Source organism: Solanum tuberosum, unplaced genomic scaffold (assembly GCF_000226075.1).
Source record: "Solanum tuberosum cultivar DM 1-3 516 R44 unplaced genomic scaffold, SolTub_3.0 scf00338, whole genome shotgun sequence".
NCBI lineage: Eukaryota > Viridiplantae > Streptophyta > Magnoliopsida > Solanales > Solanaceae > Solanum > Solanum tuberosum.
The window spans coordinates 496,679-510,588 of record NW_006239263.1 but is presented as its reverse complement, the minus strand read 5'-3'; the positions used below and the strand labels follow the sequence as shown (position 1 = coordinate 510,588).

The window sequence follows — 13,910 nt, the reverse complement described above, 5'->3', positions numbered from 1 at the left end:
TTCAAAATTTAAAATTTATAATACACCATTAAAATACAAATATGAATCGGGACAAACGTGGCAAGTTTTTTCCATCATTTTAAAAGATTATCTCCAATTAATTAGATGGCAGATGCTGTCATTTATTGGTTGGTTGGCTGGCACCCTTTATGGCCAAGGTAGCCTCACCAGAAATGAAACCAATTCTTGTTGATAAAGTAGTAACTACTTTACTTTTCTATTTTTAATTAAAAGTCTCGAGTTCGAATCCTCTTAGTCCACGTATAGTAGAATGTCGCTCTGAGATGCGAAATAAATTAGGAAATTTGATGCCTAACAAGAGTGCCAAAGAAGTTGGAAAAGTATCCCACCTTTTACATGGCCAAAGCGACCGCACGAGTACTAATTTGATTAGCATAAATGAGCCTCTTTTGAGCCCTTGAGATTTTACATATCAGCTTTGAAGATTCAATTGGATCATTGTTGGCACAGAAGAATGAGGAAGCAAAGATAAAATGTGCTCTGGAACTCCAACACATGGGTTTAAAAAAAAAAAGGCTCAAAATACAGAAGTCGTCTTTAATGAAAGCGCTTTCCTCCAAAGTGGGGCTTTCCAAGGCAAATCCGAGCCCCTTAAATTTTACATATCAGCTTCAGAAGATTCAATGGGATCATTCTTGATACAGAAGACTGAGGAAGCAAAGTTGTGCTCAGGAACTCCAACACTTGGGTTGATCAAACCAGGCTCATGATACAGAAGTCGTCTTTGATGGGAGCACTTTCCTCCAAGTGGGGCTTTCCAAGGCAAATCCGAATTAATCGGGCTCTAAAGAGGATATTGAACACTCAATGAAAAAAACTAAAAGAAAAAGCTTTATAAAGGGCCTTAATATTCCACTGTGCACATAATTGAGAGGGGAAAATGCTGTAAAATTTATTATTCATGGTCTTAAATTCTGTTATTACATCATATGGTTAGAAGAATACACAATACTCGATTGTAATGCATTTAATTTATGACACAAGCTGGATTATACAAGGAAAAAAAATGATCAATTACAGTTTAACTCATTGTAGTATTCTTGTCCACTACCTTAGGGAGCATGAATTTAGGATTTTGTTCCAAGAATGCAGGTGGTCTCTGGTACACAACTGATGCTGCTCTAATCAAAATCCCAGCAGTTAGACCCCAGATCAAGTATTTCTTGTTGTCCATCTCGTAGTCGAACAAATGAATCAAATACTTTTCGCCCATCCATTCTCTTTCTTCTGATTTCCTATTCTCATCCTGCATAAAGACGTTGCGCTTAAGTATCCAAGAAACTTATTCGTGTGACCTACGGAAGGAAATGTTCACGAGTACAAACCTTGAGAAACATCTCCAATGGGACATCGAAAACTGCTTCTACTTCAGAAACATTGGGGGTGGGATTGAATTCCTTTTTATTGGAAAGAATCCCAATCACGGGAATTACTCTAAGAAGATGCTGCATAAATAACAAAATGTATTAGATATGCGCACAAGCTAAAGGTAGTACAAAGGGATCAAGCATCTTAGAGCCAGCATTGTTTCGTTGATAGTGAAATGGTGTAACAGTCATTTTCAGCACCAATAATAATCTCATCAAGGTCAGAATTTGGGATCACTGTCGCATATATTCAACACCAGCACTAAGTTTGAGACAAGAAAAACTTGGTAAAGCTTGAATACAACAGATGAGCAAACTATACATAAATCTTAAATGAGGTCCACCAAAGATTTCCTCAAGATATCCACATATAAACTTCTTGCTACTAAAAGACAGGCAAAAGAAGCTGCACCAAGCAAGGACCTTTTTTTGGAAGGAAAATGGTTCTGAAAGTTGTAAATGATAAAGTTGGATGCCAGAGAGGTAATAACACCTCAATAATCCGCACCCAAGGATGTGGATTTAATGATAATGAAGTTGGATGCAAGAGAGGTAAAAACACCTCTATAATCTGCACCCAAGGGTGTGGCCTAGTAGTCCATCAAGTGGGTTGAGAACCATGAAGTGTCAAAAGATTACAGATTCTAGAGGAGGCAAAAGCATTAGGTGATTTCTTCAGTGGACTCTTGATGGGCAAGAGTTACCCGGTACTTATGAATGAAGGAAATGGTTGATATTTCAAAAGTCTACTAGAAAAGAGTGGAATGCTTTAATTAAGACATCGACATTGATCACCTTCATCAACTAGCTCCGTCCTAAGACGATTAACATTTTTCAAATTCAATTCTCATCCAACAGCAATATTTGATCTTTTTAAATAAGTATTTTAGATTTGGTTATTGATACTCTTGAAAGTCTAATTCTGAGATCTGTAGCATCTTTTAAGTAGTTTTGGAAAGTGTACATTTATGCTATCCAGTTGTGTTTTTCTCTGGATATTGATTAGCTTTATTGCTGAATGGTAAAAGTGCTAACTCGCTTTGGGAGGAGAAAAATAACTGTTCACTGTTCTGTGCAGCTCAAATATATATGCAGTATACTAACTGAGCTTACAACATTAAAAACAGCACCTGAATACTCATACCACCACAAAAACTTTGAATGCAATAGGAATACCAAATATGCGTAAAAAATTACAGCAACCTAAATTGAGTATAGCATAATACAAGTAAAGTACATGCACTGTCTTTCTCTTTTAATGTACATTAACTGCAACACTGCTCTTTTAAGACGCCAAGAGATCTATAAATTTGGCAAACGTAAGACCTGATGATTTTTAAGTTGGACATAGAAGGAAGAAACAGTGAACAGGATTGTTTCATTCTTCTGATATAACATTTCAAAATCTCATTTAAAAGGCTTACTTGGTTCAATATTCAGCTAATGATTTGAAAGTATCAACTTGTGCTGTTAAATATAACACAAACTTATCAGATAACCAGCATTATTGAAGATTTGCTGGAGACCGTACAATATGATATAGAAGGAAAGAACGCACAGTTAAACGCTACACATGCTTGAGGATATCAGGGCTAAATTAACATAGTTCTAACGTCTGTACAGCACATCTCCCCCGTGGAAGAAAGTTCTAAATAGATTTATCTTGTTGAAGAAATTGGGCCCTTATGGAAGTGTGTCATCCATACTAAATTCATCAACCAGCAAGCATAGAGAACAGTGAAGATTTTCTAAGCAGATTCACCATTACATTCCAGATACATCTCTCTTATCATTTATCCAAACAAGCAAATTTTCTGATAAAATTCATGCGGTTTCCTACATAGTAAGGATGCAAGTTGTCTTCCAACCAAGCTATGATGACATCCACCCAAGGTTTCTTGACAGACTACAGTTTATCTTATTACGGATTATTTTTATGGTGTGAACTATTATAGATGATATCCACATACCTTAGACAAGAATGGCTCAAGGCAAGTCACAACATTAACCAATGAAGGATCTAGTCCTATCTCCTCCTTTGCTTCTCTGGTTGCAGTGTCAGCATCGCTTGCATCTCCTTCTTCTGCTTTTCCTCCAGGCAATGCGACTTCACCTGCATGAATAGCATTTTAGGTAAAATCAACTAACCTTTGCACCGTATTAGAGAACATAGCAGAGGACAGTAGGAAAAACAAAAAATATTAACTACAAATACATTAAGCAACTTGGTGAAAAGATTATAGACAGTTCATATCTTGAATAAATAAAAATGAGGCTCAATTAGACAAATTTGCAAGCCCCAAAATTTCAATCACAAGAAAGATAGTAATTTGACTAAACATCCAAGCAACAACATTTTTAACAGCAACACATACATGTATCAAACTGGTTTTCAGAAGCATCCAACCACAATCTCTAGAAAAAAAACAAGATAAGAATTAAACCATTATGCCAGCTTATCAATTTAACATCGTGAAATCAATGGACAGAACAGAGATATAGGATAGAGCAAACATCTCATTACCAATGATGAACTATAATCCCTCTTAATAATCTAAAAGAAAATGGTACATATTTCAAGACTTACATCTAAACAAACATCAAACCACACTACCACCATCGACAATATAAACTGCATACCTCTTTCATGTACCAAATCACAATCACATATCAAAGAAATCAATCAACTACATCTCAATCCGAGAAACTATTTGGAGTTTCCCATATGAAAATCCTTCACCTCTATATCCAAACCATTCTATTCGGACCCATTTCATCTCAATACTAAAAAAAACTATCCTTTAAGATAAATTACAAGTTCTGCATATAATCTACCAAAATCCCACTACACTATAACGATCAATCAACAACCATAACCCATCTTCTCACCTACGGCCCAAAAATTTCAACACAATATACAGTTACAAGGATGTCAGATAGACTAAACATCTTTATTACCAATTGCAAACAACAATCCTCTTCATAATCTAATAGAAACTACATACTATTTTAACAAGCAAAACACACACAAGAATTTGCTTTAAGATAAGACAAAATACATTGTAGCTCAGCAGAATCCATTGTGCTGACTGAAGTTCCAAACAAACATCAAAACCACACTATCACCATCGACAATATCAACTACATGCATCAAATCACATATCAAATCAATTCAGACCCATTTCATCCCAATATTAAAAAAACTATCATTTAAGATAAATTACTTGTTCTGCATACAATTTACCAAAACCACACTACACTATGATCAGGGGCGGAGCTACAGTATAAGCTTCAAATTGAATATGTATAAATAACTGTGATACGGGTTCTGTATCGAGTTCAGAACTCATAAACTTCAAATTTTGACTCCGCCTCCGACCCTTAAGTTTCTACAAAAAATGTCTAAAATTCACTAACCGGAGTGAGTAGAAAGCTTGGAAGACCTCTTAGTAAGAATAACCCGAAGTTCCCCATCAACCCCTTCAAATAAACAGATCAAAACAGCAGCTCTTTTGGGTTTAAATCTTTCTTTCTGCACAACAGCAACTGGGGTTACCGATTCTTGAAAACCCAATTGGGAAACAACCTTCCCTACCCTTTCTTCCAATTTCTGCTCCTCGAAATCAGCTTCAGCTTCATCATCGTCCCCAAATGGTGTCGGTGGTGGGGGTTTGTAAAGACGCAATTGTTGAGCTAAAGCAAACAATTTCTGAGAAGATTTATCAACTAATGATGAAGATGAAGATGAAGAATCCATTATGATCAATTTGCGAAGTGAAATTGGAGATTGAAATGATGAAATTGAAAAAATTGACAATCTTCGAATTGAAGATAGCATTTTTCATTTCATAGTTAATAAATTTCAATATAAATTCGTATTGGGTTTATCAAAAAAGTAAATCGTACTTTTTAAATCTCAAATCAAGCTCAACAATTATTATTTTTCTTCAATAATTTGTGAACTTTTTAAGGAAAATATTTGGTGTGTTAAATATGATATTATACTTACAAAAATTAATATATAAATAACTTAACTTCTAATCTGCTATCAAATGGTCCTTTAAGACTTCAAGGTGGCTCTATTAATTTGGAAGGTGTAATTTAGAATGTTTTTTTTCTCAATGTAATCTAAGTCGAGCATGTTGTATTGGACTTGTCTAGTGCAAATTATTTTGGAATTTCAAAAAAATAAAGATAGTTATATTTAATTTTGTGAGATCAATCATTAAATTATTTTTACTAATACACTTTATGAAACAATCCCTTAGTAATTAAAGTCAAAATAAATAAATCATCAAAGTATTAGTTTCGTCTGTTTATAGGTAATTTGTTCATGTAATTTATTTCTAAATTTGATCGAGGATTGATATTGACTTAAAGCTTTTTTTCTAAATTACAAAAATAGAACGTTTTAGCTTAATTTGACACATTATTAAATAATTGACATAGACAAAGATTAAGGTAACTTCCCTTTCAACATAGTTATAAAAAGGTGAAAACAAATTATCTAGCAAATATGGGAGTAAATACTATGCAAAGATCATTTTTCACACAATTTGTATCTATTCTATGAGAGTTAAAAATCTTGTGAAAAACGAAATTAAAAAGACACCAACCTCCTGAATAAGAGTTCAAACAAAAAAAAATTCTCTTTCGATCATGGTTGACTATAACAACAACTTAGTATACTTAATAGTTAAAAAAAATTCAGTGTAACAAAATTTACATCGTAAAGGAAGTGTCCTTGATAAATTTAACTAGAAAGTAATGGCCCGTGTCAGCATGGGTCCAATATTATTATGTAATATTTTTTTTTTGTTAAATTTATTTTTACGTGAAATTGGAGAAATTTTTTTTGATGAATCTATCGGTGTGTTCTGTAAAATGTTAATTTTCTATATTTGATGAGCTAAAATTTTTGCAACATATTTCCTCTAGAAAATAAGTTTTTTTTTTCTTTTGAAATAAGGAAATGATTTCTATAATAAATATCATAACTTGATATCAATTAAAAGTTGGATTACAAGTATGTAGCGTAAGATAACCTTGCATATTAATCGTTTGTTGATATTTTAAGGAACTAAGTTTTACAAGATAGTTATGTACACTTATTTTACATAATAACAAAATGTGATACATTGTATAGAAAGTTAGTTGAGATGCAGATTGAGTTGTTTTGATCTTTGATCAAAAGATTAAGACCTGATACATATGAGAGAAGAAGAAAAAATATTATTCATAAATTACAAGATTGGAAAGAATCAAATCACAGTTGCTTGAAATAGGAGGTATGTACATACATGGAAGCAAGTGTACAATTACTTCAATATAATTACTTAAGAACCAAGTGCAAGGCTGAAAAGGCTAGGTAGTTAGCTATTGTTTCTGAGGTCGGTCAAAGCAGAGACAAATTCATAAACACAAATACAAGTAAAGTTGTCGATCGAGTTTATTCTTTAAGTTCACAAAGAACACAAGCACAAATCTTCTTGTGGTTCATCTAGGAAAATGACCGCAGACTGGCACTACTTTGACTTGAAGTTCCTTCATCATTCAACTCTTTATTGGTAAACTAAGAAGTGATTGACTGTACAGAGAACTATTTCCAATGCATCGATTAATAAATGAAAAGGACAAACGTAGTTGTTTTACACAATTCAAGTAGCTCATATATCATAATACTCTGAAAAACTATATGAGCTCTAAGGCAATATATTGATCACAATAATCAAACTATTTTCACTGCTAGTAATATAAGTAAATGCAACAAACTATCAATCACAACTACACAAATGCCAAGATATATATATAAATATGGTCCCAGCGAAATCTATAAAATGGAAGATTTTTTGTACTATAATGGAATAGTCTAATTTGTGACTTCAATTGTGGCTTAAGATTTATAGTGTTTTATCATAGTTTTGTGCTCTTTTAACCGAAGACCTTTTGAGGAATAGATTATAATGCCCAAAGTAAAGACACCATGCACATACATAGAATCACTTCAAATGATACATTCAAGAGTTAAAAAAAAAACTTACATTGAACCGCTGTTGAACTATGTCTTGAAAGTGTCAAACACTTTAGCCTGTTTTACCTCTTCTCAAATCTAACTCGAACAACTTAAAAAAATTGTGTGGGACATCCCAAGAGCTTAGAATCAATAAGTTTAAAAGAATGATAATTGCTACTTATACGCAAGTACACCAATGATAGGCTTATTGTATTGATTAGACTAACTAATAGTGTATATGCAATCACTTACGGTGCGACTTGTTTTTATTAAAAATCAACGGCAACTTCAAAGACAAATTTGAGGCGAAACAAAGAAGCAAAGAACATCTCAAATTTCTAAATTCAACAAAGACGCAATTCTTATAGTCCAACCGGTAACCCTACAAATCTAAAATAGAAGAATCGAATTGGGTCTTGATTTTCATTAAAATTTATGAAAGATGGAGAGAAATTTCAAAACCACAACTCAAAAATATAACCAAAAAGCAGAAAAAGATAACAAAAAACTACACATTTCTTAATAACCCAATATAATCATTTACCTATACAACAACAACACATGCAGGAAAACCAGACAGAAAAACTTGATTTTTTTGCTTTGCAAAATAAAGAAGAAGAGAGACAGAGCATCAACTCTCATAGAATGTCCTAAATGCACATCAGTTTAGCAGCATTGCTACGTGTCTCTTCCAAAGCAGTATTAAGACACGTATACAGCCTTTATTGATGAGTTTGGTAGTGTAAATGACCAAAAGACCCTTATTCTTTTATAAAGATGGCAAAAAATCAGTCATCTTGCTGTCTCTTCTATATAAGTAAGTAAAAGTAAAGTAAAGTAAAGTATAATAAAAAGAAATAATTTAAATTAATTTGATGTTTTTCTTAATAAATTATTTATTAGGAGTTTATTTAAAAAAATATTTTTATTAATTATACTTTAAAAATAGAAATATGACTATTAATAATCTTAGAAAATAATTTGTCTTGAATATAAAAGCTAAATAATAAAATTTTATTAAATTATTTATCTATATTAAATTTAAACAATTTTAATATGTAGAGAATAAAAATGAAAATATATAGAAACTCAATAAAGTTATCATGGTATAGGTGTCAATTGTAAAATTAAATGGACCCCACTATACTCAATGATAAAAGGCATAATATGTAATTTAGTAGAAAAGTGTAGGGTTTTTTCTAAGATGTTAAGAAGGTCCAAATAATAATGCTCATAGTACAATTTTTTCTATGCAATACTTATCACTTTGAGAAGTTGGAATGACAAAAATATCCCCACTTGCCAATTGAATGACCAATAAGCAGTCTTTGAAACTCTCTCTTCTAATATATACTAGATGGGCGCGGCCCGTGCTTAGCACGGGCCCAACATTTTATATTTTTCGACAGTTCTATTAAAGGGTGTAAACGACAATATGTACAACAAAAATTAAAGTCATTTATATTCTCACTTTATTTACAATTACAGAAACATGAAGAAAAGAAACCAAATACTTTTTTAATGCTAATACAAGTCCATTTACATCGATCTAGAACTATCCTCGGCTTGAAATGACAAATACGTGATGGAAAAAGATAAAAAAAAAAAACTACTACTACTCCTGCAGGGAAGTAACCTGCAATAGCAAACTACAAGCTTTCAAGGCCGATAGTGAAAAACAACATTATGACACAAATTTATAACATAACTTCTACTGAGAAATAGCTGAAAGATGAAAAAAAATTTAAAAAATTATTTCAGAACATTCAAAATGATACAAACTTTGCAGCCTCGAATGTCCTGCAATGATCCCATATCAAAAGCCACGTTTACTATCAGAAAACGAAAGAACATTTACTGAAAATGACCTAGAGTCATATTCATTACTATTAAGTTTCTAAAAATCTACCAAGATAAATTGTATGATTGATATCGAACTCCCTAATAAGTCAAACGTTGAGGCTTCCGTTTCTTCATATGTTGTGCATTGGGAGGGAAACATTTACGTAGACTCTCACTTTTTAAAACTTTATATAGGAGAAATGCCTAATCATAAATTACTATATTCATTTTTTTGGTAAGATCATAAACTACTATATTCATGTGCCCTTAACCTTTTTCTTTTGAGAAGTTTTCAGTCAAACTCATTGTCAACCAAAGTAGCATTCTATTCTTAAATAAACTATAAAATTTGAAATACCAGCTAATGAATTATCATGACAATTTGATAACACAATTTAAGTAACTGGAAAAAGTTTTTTTTGATAGAGAAACTGAAATAAGTTCCCTATGATTTATGAAGGAACGGAAAAGTTCATTCTTACCTCGCATAATATGAGCACCCCACATATGATTATAAAGCTCATTCTTATCTCGCTTAGTATGAGCGGTCCACAAAACACTATCAAGTAAATCATTTAAATACACTATGAAGCAGACCATGCACTTGAGTGACAACAAAAAGGTATTGTCTTAGGGTTAAGGGAGAAGGACTGCGAGAAATTGAATTTAGTTTTATTTATCATGTCTTATGTCAATTCAAATACCAAAAAATGTGAAAACAGAGTTAAAACACTATAAATGAAGAGATTATTTACCTGATCTGTTGTTTGCCTTCTCTCGATCTCATCACAGCCTAGTAAGTTAAGACAGTCAGCTAACATCATCTGCTTACATGATCCTTACAGGATGCCTCCTTGAAAACATTAAAAATGAAAAAAAAAATATTAAATGACAAATGATGACTCCTTCATATCACCAGAATTATCCTACAATTTAGATGCATAAATTAACATACTTTCTTTATCTACCAAAAAGTACAAAAAGAGGAACTTGAGACTCCCTCCGCAGTTGAGAAGCTCTCAGCTCCCCTGCCTTTTAAACTATTCAAATACACTATCAAGCAGACCATGCACTTTAAACTATTATATCAGAACAACATTCTTCTGCTCAATGAACAATTCGTCTAAATATGACGGTTATTAAAATGTCATTGTTAGATTTCGTATTACTAAAAAGAATATAACATATTATTATCCCAAAGAGCCGTTAAAGTCGATTTATAATATAAATCATCCTTCAATTTGTTAAGAAAATTCAAAATGAAAAGAACCCAACTAAGCTTCAATCAGGAACAAAATTAGAGGCAACTATATAAATCATCCATAACTATTATCCTTTTGGCCCAATATTGCTTTGCTTTAAAATATTTTTTATTTTATTGCAAGCCGAGAATCTTTGTCAAAGAGCCAAAATGGATGCATGTCATTTAAATCTTCAGAGGATCTCAGAATAATAAAAAAAATCAGCTGGCAGACTTGAATGCTTAAATGGCACAACCCGCTAGCAAAAATTATTGAAACACATCCAAATAACACTCCAAAATGTAAAGATACGTGTCAATTTTATAAATTTACTAAGGTTTACAATTTTTCATTTGATGCATAGGCAATAATTATCAGCCTAAAAGTTATTATCAACATAGACGGACCAAACAAAGACAATTTAACTGATCTAATGTTTGAACACAAAGAAACAACCTTCAAGGTACAACATTTTGCCAAGTATAAACATGAAGAAAGAGGATAATCACAATTAGTTTTAAAATGCATATTGCTGCATTTTTCTACATAAAATGACGCAGTCTACTCATGAAGAAACATGATAAATACAACAACATATCCATTGTTATTCCGCAAGTGAGCTATGGGAGGTTAGGATGCAAACCTTATCCGTACCTTTGTGGGGGTTTAGAGATGGTTTCCTATAGACCCTCGGCTCAAAAAAAGAGTTTCTGAAGCAGATCTGCTAGAAAAATATGTCAGCAAAAGAGCAAGAGATGAAGCAGGGAAGCAACAAAGAGTAATATACATTAAAAATAAGAGAACACACGACTACTTAATAATACTACTGAACTGAGGAATACAGAGGAAACATATGTATTTGTTGTCATTCTCCTAAATTAGCAAAAGAGAATCTCAAGAACTATTATGAGAATCCTCAATTACAATCTAAAAATATAAGTATTAGATAACTTTAAGCTCAAGATTACACACTAAGAAGAGAAAGAGGCAATTGAGAAAACTTGCCTAACGAAAAGATTCGCAATACTCATATCTCATAAGTAGGTTGTCAGGTCATTTGAGAATCCTTGTTCTAGTATCACACGATCCAGTATAAACCAAGCGCTAACTATGATAGCAAAAGAGAATCTCAAGAACTTTAAGGGACCACATTCCCATCAACTTTTTGAACAAAAGTAAGCAATTTCTTGTTTTTTTGGATTAAAAAAAAGGGTAGATAAATCACTGACTTTTATATAAAGAACATAGAAATACACATAACTGAAAAAGTCACATTAGTTGAAAATCGAGAAATAGGATCAACCTTTGTTACAAGGATACTGCAGTTCTCCAGACTATTGCACTAAGAAAAGTGAATTTTGCACCTCCCAGACCAGCCATGTGCAATCTGTTAGTGGATGGTCATGAGGACTATGCTAGAAACATATTTCACTTATTCAACAATGTTAAAAGCACTTGATAATGAAGATTAGATATAAGTTTGTCAAGAAACAATAGAGATGGCTTATGAATTATGTTAATCTCGATTGAGACTCTTCATGTTCTCCCCAGTGCACTCCTTTTCTTCCTTCATCTCCAATGTATTGTGTTAGCATGCACATAGAAAAATACATTTTGCATTATCAAATTACGAAAAAAATAACTTTGAAACTAATGCTATAACCTATACAACATGCTATATAACTTAACTCCTTTGGTTGATAGTAGGACTTTTTGGGGTGTGGGGATTTAAAATGAAGAAAATAGTGAAAAACTGTAGAAATAGTATTTTTATTCAAAGTATTCTGCTATCACCTGTTTCTCCATCCATTAAGATCGGAGTATATTTTTCTCAAGTGATAGTTATTAAAAAAAAAGCGTCAAAAACATGATATTACTTCAATCGGTTATTCGTACTTTGAGTGTTGTTGTGTGATTCTTCTATGGTCTTATCATAAAAGACAATAATATAGATTTAAGCTTTATTTTCAAGCATCATTGTAGATTCCAAATATATTGGGATTCATATTAGGTGTACTGCAACATTTGAAAGATAATACATCTTTACATGAGTATAATGGCTTTCCTTGAGTATTTAAAAAGTTCATGAACAGATCTTGGCTAATTAAGAACCTGAAAAATGCACACTATAATTGCTTTACATGTTTCATTTCAAAAGCAACAGAATATAAAAGTTTAGATTCCATCTCTTACAAACATATCATCAATACATTAGGTGCATTATCCGCCTCAAATTAGTTGTTAATCAACACAAAATACATCAAAAAGACACAATGCATGTGAAAATCAGGAACAACTGCTAACATGCATATAAAACTTCTAGTAGACATTGTAATCAAAGGAATTATATCTCTCTAATTTATCATGATGATGCATCTTCAAGTGATTGCATAATATATATAGACTAGACTAATTAGTTAAATCCAACTACTAATTTAATATATTTTTTAACATAAGCTTATATTATATTTAAGGAAAATAAAAAAGAAGGGAACATTTTATTTTCCAAGTTGAGTACTTGGTTTGTGTAAATTGTAGAAACTAGTTACAGTAGTCCGTGCTAGCACGGTTCCAACATATATTTTTATTTTTTATTTTAATTTATGTGACATTAATAAAATTTTAACGGTCAAACAATTTTTTTGTATGTTCTTTAAATTTTAAGTTGTTGATTATTGTGGTTAATAATACTTTATATGTAATTTTCAATATTCTCTTTGTCCCAATTTATGTGTCATTGATAGAATTTCGAAAGTCAAGCAAATTTTGTATATGTCTTTTAGATTTTGAAGTTATTTAATTATTATGAGTTATAGTACATTTTACGTATATGTTACTTTTTCTATCCCAAACTATGTGACATTAGTAGAATTTTGAGAGTTGATCAAAATTTTTGTATGTCCTTTAAATTTTGAAGTTGCTAATTATTGTGTGATTTGTAGTACGTTTCATGTTATTTCAAATAATATATGTTATTTCCTCTATCCTAATTTATATGGCACTAATAGATTTGAGCTTCAACCAAATTTTATAGATGTCTTTATAATATTTTAGGGTTTAATTACCTCTTTCTGATTTTTAATCCATTAATATACTTTCTTCACAATTATCAGTAGAGCTACCTTTCAGTGTTGATGGTTTAGCAACATACCCTTAAAAGAACAGAGCAACGAAAGCTTCCTCTTATTGTTTATTGTGCGTCTTATTAAGTAAAAAGTATTCTAATTAATTCTACTAAAGATTCACTAATTGAATGCTGAGAGAAATTAATTAATGTGAGAAAAGTACTGAAAGAAAGACTTAATCCTACTCCATCCGTCCAATAATTATTGTCTATTATACTATTTTGGAATGTCCTACAATACTTGTCCACTTTATGAAATCAATGGATAGTTTACCCCTTATCATTAATTATAGTCATTTTTC

At 31.7% G+C, this 13,910-nt stretch overlaps 1 protein-coding gene and 1 long non-coding RNA gene across 2 annotated transcripts; both read right to left on the bottom strand.

The window, feature by feature from the left end:
* Nucleotides 1-888: 888 nt before the first annotated feature.
* Nucleotides 889-5,313, bottom strand: LOC102590715 (nudix hydrolase 15, mitochondrial-like). The gene is made up of 4 exons (XM_006360995.2): nucleotides 4,806-5,313; nucleotides 3,359-3,501; nucleotides 1,347-1,466; nucleotides 889-1,267 (listed from the first exon to the last, which is right to left on the bottom strand). The coding sequence occupies exons 1-4, from the start codon at nucleotides 5,224-5,226 to the stop codon at nucleotides 1,043-1,045; spliced, it is 909 nt and encodes a 302-aa protein (XP_006361057.1). The 5' UTR covers nucleotides 5,227-5,313; the 3' UTR covers nucleotides 889-1,042.
* Nucleotides 5,314-8,896: 3,583 nt separating this feature from the next.
* On the bottom strand, nucleotides 8,897-11,688 carry LOC102590472 (uncharacterized). The gene is made up of 2 exons (XR_001475233.1): nucleotides 11,139-11,688; nucleotides 8,897-10,096 (listed from the first exon to the last, which is right to left on the bottom strand). It is a non-coding gene; the product is annotated as an uncharacterized lncRNA (long non-coding RNA).
* Between the last annotated feature and the right edge of the window lie 2,222 nt (nucleotides 11,689-13,910).

Excerpts from the sequence above, each read along its gene's own strand:
- LOC102590715 (XM_006360995.2), bottom strand. The coding sequence starts at position 5,226 with ATGCTATCTTCAATTCGAAGATTGTCAATTTTTTCAATTTCATCATTT. Across the intron at positions 1,467-3,358 it reads TTGAGCCATTCTTGTCTAAG|CATCTTCTTAGAGTAATTCC; the intron begins GTATGTGGATAT and ends TTATTTATGCAG. Across the intron at positions 1,268-1,346 it reads CATTGGAGATGTTTCTCAAG|GATGAGAATAGGAAATCAGA; the intron begins GTTTGTACTCGT and ends GTCTTTATGCAG.